Raw genomic sequence first — 4,973 nt, 5'->3', positions numbered from 1 at the left:
TATATGCTCATGGTACTGATGTTTGCGAAGCTACATCAAAACTTCAGGAGTTACCGCATAGTTAGACTGTCACAACTCACAGTGCATAAGATAGCTCTCAGCATTAAAAATTTCTTAAATCCTAAACAGAACAATAATTCTCTTATGGTTGGGACATTCTAACACAGAAGAGATGGAAAGAATAAATGTAGCATGCACTGATACATCTGATGCGGTTGTGCCTTCGCGTCAGATGGGCGCAATTAAAGGAAAAAATCTCTTAAGATGGTGAGCTAATCATGTAGGAATAGGATAACACCAGATATACTCTCATGGAATTTCTGAATGGCAGCTCATGCTTTCATGGTCCAAATTGAAGTGTATGTCATTTCAAAGTTCCAACACAACAGTTCCAGCTAGAAAAAAAAAAGGAGTTATCCTAGATTACTGTACAGAAACAACTGAGAGTCGTACAATGCGAAGCTCCGGTGATACTAGATGTCTATGTCATGAAACAAGTGTGTATTGACCTCGAGTTCTTCAGGATTGATACAGATTCCAATCCAGGACAGGCTACGAAAAAACTTCATAATCCGTTGGACCATCTACAAAGCTATTTAGCTCTCTGTGTCTCTATTAACAAGGATGGCTGGAAGCAATCAATATACGGACAATGGTTAATAAAGATACAAACACAGCAAATTAACAAATATATGAAGACTGGTTAATAAAGATACAAACACAGCAAATTAATTAATGGCCTAACATTCGAATGAGAAAAGGTGAGAAGGGGATAAACCTGGAACAGGGATGTCAGAAAAACCAATGGTATATCAGTACACTTGTGGCACATCATGGTACTAAACTACCAATGTTTGTGAAGATGTATAAAAACTTCAGAAATTACGGTGTAGTTTGACTTCGCAATTCTCACAGTACATAAGGTAGCTCCCAGTGTTAAAAATCACTTAAATCCCAAACATAACAATAATACTCTTATAGAAGATCCTAACGCAGCATGCACTGATATATCTGCTATGGTTGGGGCTTTTTGAACTAGATGCAGGCAATTCCAAGAAAAAAATCTCAAGATGATGAGTTGATCATGTAGGATAATGCCTGATGCCTTGGCATCGAATTTAAGATAGACAGCTCATGCCTACATGATGTAAATGAAGTGTTTGTCATTTGCAAAACAAACAGTTCCAGCTAGAAAAAAAAAAGAGTTAATACATAACAGTACAAAAGAATGAGAGCTCTACAATGTGAAGCTCCAGTGATACTAGGCGACTTTGAAATGACCTTGAGTTTTTCCTTCAGGATTGATACAGATTCCAATCCAGGTCAGGTTGTGAAAAAACTCCATAATCTGTTGGACTGTCTACAAAGCTATTTAACTGTCTGCGTCTCTATGAACAAGGATGGCTGGAAGCAATCGATATAAACACAATGGTTAATACAGAATTACAGATACAAACAAAGCAAATTAACAAATATATGAACACTGGTTAATAAAGATACAAACACAGCAAATTAACAAATATATGAACACTGGTTAATAAAGATACAAACACAGCAAATTAACAAATATATGAACACTGGTTAATAAAGATACAAACACGCAATTTAAACTAATGGCCTAACATATGAATGAGGAACAGGGATATCAAAAAAAAAACGATGATATATCAGTACACTTGTTGCCCGTCAGGTACCAAACTACTAATGTTTGTGAAGCTACATCAAAACTTCAGAAGTTCACAGTATAGTTTGACTGTCACAATTCACAGTGCATAAGGTAGATTCCAGTGTTAGAAATCTCTTAAATCCCAAACATAACAATAATTCTCTTACAGTTGGAACACTAACACAGAAAAGATGGAAAGAATAAATGTGGCATCCACTGATATATCTGCTGCTGGTGGGGCTTTTTTGCGTTAGATGGAGGCAATTACAAGAAAAAGAATCTCAAGATGATGAACTGATTATGTATGATAATGCCTGGTGTTTTTTTCATGGAATTTAGATAGACAGCTCATGCCTACATGATCTAAAAGTGTTTGTCATTTCCAAAACGAACAGGTCCAGCTAGTAGAAAAAAAAGGAGTTAATCTACATCAACTATACAAAAGAACAAGAGAAGTACAATGTGAAGCTCTGGTGATAGTAGATGACTTTGAAATGAAACAAGTGTGTATTGACCTTGAGTTTTCTTCAGGATTGATACAGATTCCAATCCAGGTCAGGTTGTGAAAAAACTTCATAATCCGTTGGACCATCTACAAAGCTATTGACTGTCTGCATCCCTTCTAACAAGGACGGCTGGAAGCGATCACTTCCAGACGGCAGCAACTTATAGAACACTAACAGCCCAAGAGTACATATAGCCTGTAGCTTCATGGAATCACCCTGGACTGCGAAGAAGAGCAACATAGCAGCAAGAAAGAAGATGACACAGAATTGCATGATGCACAGCACCCTATCCATCAGCTTCCCATCATTGCCTGCAGGAAATCCTCTGACTCTGTACACGAACAGGAAATTGTACTTGTCCACAAGGTAACGGTAGCCAAAGTATACTGCACCGACAGGAACCACAAGCGGAGCAAACAGTGAGTAGATCATCGTGAGCGCGAATATTGTGATGTCAAATGCATAGTATTGTGCAAAGTCGAATTTCTGCTTTGGCATGTGGAAGCTCCGGTTTATTGGGTACATGGAAAGATCATGCCCCTCGAAACCATTCAGAATGTCACTGTCTTCTCTCTCAGACATTAGAGGCGATACCAGACCATTTGTTTCTTCGTCATTGTTCATAGATCTGTATTCCTCATTTTCTTCAGGGACCAACTGGACCATATCATTCTTTCTGAATTTCTTCAGTATATGCTTTATCCAAGGGATTGGAGCCAGCAGATCAAAAGATATTCCCAGAAAGGTGCATGTGATTAAGAACGCCAGGGAAGAAAGTGAAGATCTCGACAAGAATGATGGGCTCAGGTAATGTTCAATCTGCTTGCAATCAGCACTATCTAAGTAGCACCGTCCCATGCTAAGAATCCAACTTTCAAGTGACGATTCCACCAGCGCACGCAACAAGATGAGATTAACAAGGAAGAAGCAAACCATCTTCAGCAATGCAGCTCTCTGCTCCCCCGACACTGTCAGATGGAACTCAAACTTGGAGAAGTATGACAGTACTGATGGGATGATAATATACATGCTCACGAAGATGAGGACATTGGGTAGAAACTGAAAGATTATTGTCCAGAACCAGCTTGAGCCTTGAAGCCAAACAATCCATGATTTGGCACTATCCATAGCCTCCACATTGATGATCCGTGCTGCGTTTTGCATTCCACTGAGTATTGACAATGGTGAACTGAAGAACAGGAGCATTACAATGAGGCAGGTGTTAACCGCTATCCGCCGCAAGGCTAGTGAGGTCTTGTTCATCCCAAGGTGATTCCAGTAGATATCTGATGCTGGTGGCGCCCTCTCCACTCTCCATCGGCTCCTCTCAAGCTGTAGCTCCATCACTGGGAAGAACCTGCCAATGGGTGTCTTCTTCCTTTCCATCCGGAAATCTCTCACAGCCTTGTTTGCCGTGTACACATCCTTGAACACAACGAAAGCTATGCCAGCACCAGGCGCACGCCCTTCCTTGTAATCCGACAGCCTGCTCCCAATCACGAGTTTCCTTGTCTGCAGCTTCCTTAGCCTCTCATCATCAGTAAACCCGAACCTCTGCGCGGCCATTGCCCACAGCTCTTTGCATCTCCTGACAAGCCAGTGCGCTTCTAACTGCCCCGATTCGTCCTGCACAAACTCGTCAAACAGGCTGCGGGCGTCCATCTTCGCCTCCAGCCAGGAGATCTTGTTCCGGACCTTCCCCCACTCGTCGGCGAGGTACTCCAGCGTGCAGAGGTCGAAGGGCACAATGACGCGGTACACCTTGCCGGGGTACTTGTGCTCGAAGTACTCCTTGAGGGGGGCCTTGTCGGCGGCGAGCGCCCTGGGGATGCCCTGGATCATGATGGTGAAGACGGCGACGGAGCTGGAGTTGGGGTCGCTGGGGTTGCCGTTGCCGTCGCGGAAGCGGGTGATGCGGAGGGCGTCCTCCATGCGGGAGATGCCGAGGTGCGCGATGGCGACGACGGCGGCGGTGAGGAGGAGGTGGAGCCAGAGCAGCGGGGAGGCCCTGGGGATGTGGGAGATGGTGGTGGCGGCGAACTGGTCGGCGATGGCGGCGTCCCCGGCGAGCAGGTTGAGCGGGAGGGCCGCGGCGAAGGCGGCGGCGGAGACGGCGGCGAGGACGAGGAAGGAGGCGCGCTCGAAGAGGAGGAACTGGGCGGCGTCGGCGCCGCAGTGGAGCGCGATCTGCGGGGCCGTGGCGTGGTAGACGGCGAGCAGCTTGGCGGCGAGCGCGGAGGGCCCCGGGATGCGGCGGTGGTCGAAGCGGAGCTTGACGAGGAGGAAGAGGAGCACGCAGGAGGCGGCCCCCACCGCCGAGATGTTGACGAGGTACTGGATGCTGCCGTACCACGCCTCCGGCTCCCCGCCCGCGGCGTCCTCCGGCGACGGCGCGCCCGGCCCCATCGGCTCGCTCGCCGGAAACCCTAGCTGGATTTCTCGCCGGCGGTGGAGATGCCTCGCCGCCTCCGTTGGTTCGTGGACGGGGGTGGGGGTGGGGGTGGGGCTGGGCGAGATCCCGACGGGAGGGGACGACGGGCGGGCTTGCCTACCCGTGCCGACCCTACCCGCGCCGTGGTTTGAGTCGCTGCCGGGTGGGGACGGCGGGGAAACGTGTTGTTTTCCTTCTTGTGTCTTCCGGGAAACGGTGGCCGCGTCAAGAAAATACTTCGAGGTTAAGGTGACTAGGACTCATGTTACTTGTGGCCCACTTGTTAGTGAGTTTAGCTTTATTTAATGATGATGATATTTGTTTTGTATTACTAGTACTTGTTATAATCAAGGTTTGTTCCCAATAAAAC

At 46.5% G+C, this 4,973-nt stretch overlaps 1 protein-coding gene across 5 annotated transcripts; it reads right to left on the bottom strand.

The window, feature by feature from the left end:
• Window positions 1-281: 281 nt before the first annotated feature.
• LOC125511371 (CSC1-like protein At4g35870) lies at window positions 282-4,733 on the bottom strand. 5 transcript variants are annotated; one of them, XR_007284961.1, is made up of 3 exons: window positions 2,182-4,732; window positions 1,242-1,404; window positions 282-628 (listed from the first exon to the last, which is right to left on the bottom strand). XR_007284961.1 is itself a non-coding variant. In XM_048676723.1 (2 exons), the coding sequence occupies exon 1, from the start codon at window positions 4,576-4,578 to the stop codon at window positions 2,194-2,196; it is 2,385 nt and encodes a 794-aa protein (XP_048532680.1). In that variant the 5' UTR covers window positions 4,579-4,733; the 3' UTR covers window positions 282-628; window positions 2,182-2,193. The 5 variants fall into 5 exon arrangements, 2 of the variants coding, with proteins under 2 accessions (XP_048532680.1, XP_048532679.1); XR_007284962.1 differs by having other exon boundaries at window positions 1,282-1,404; XR_007284963.1 differs by lacking the exon at window positions 282-628 and adding an exon at window positions 1,075-1,138.
• Between the last annotated feature and the right edge of the window lie 240 nt (window positions 4,734-4,973).

This window comes from Triticum urartu, chromosome 5, assembly GCF_003073215.2.
Source record: "Triticum urartu cultivar G1812 chromosome 5, Tu2.1, whole genome shotgun sequence".
NCBI classification, from domain to species: domain Eukaryota; kingdom Viridiplantae; phylum Streptophyta; class Magnoliopsida; order Poales; family Poaceae; genus Triticum; species Triticum urartu.
The sequence above is the reverse complement of the archived record's forward strand: the minus strand, read 5'-3'. Positions and strand labels throughout refer to the sequence as shown.

Excerpts from the sequence above, each read along its gene's own strand:
- LOC125511371 (XM_048676723.1), bottom strand. The coding sequence starts at position 4,578 with ATGGGGCCGGGCGCGCCGTCGCCGGAGGACGCCGCGGGCGGGGAGCCG.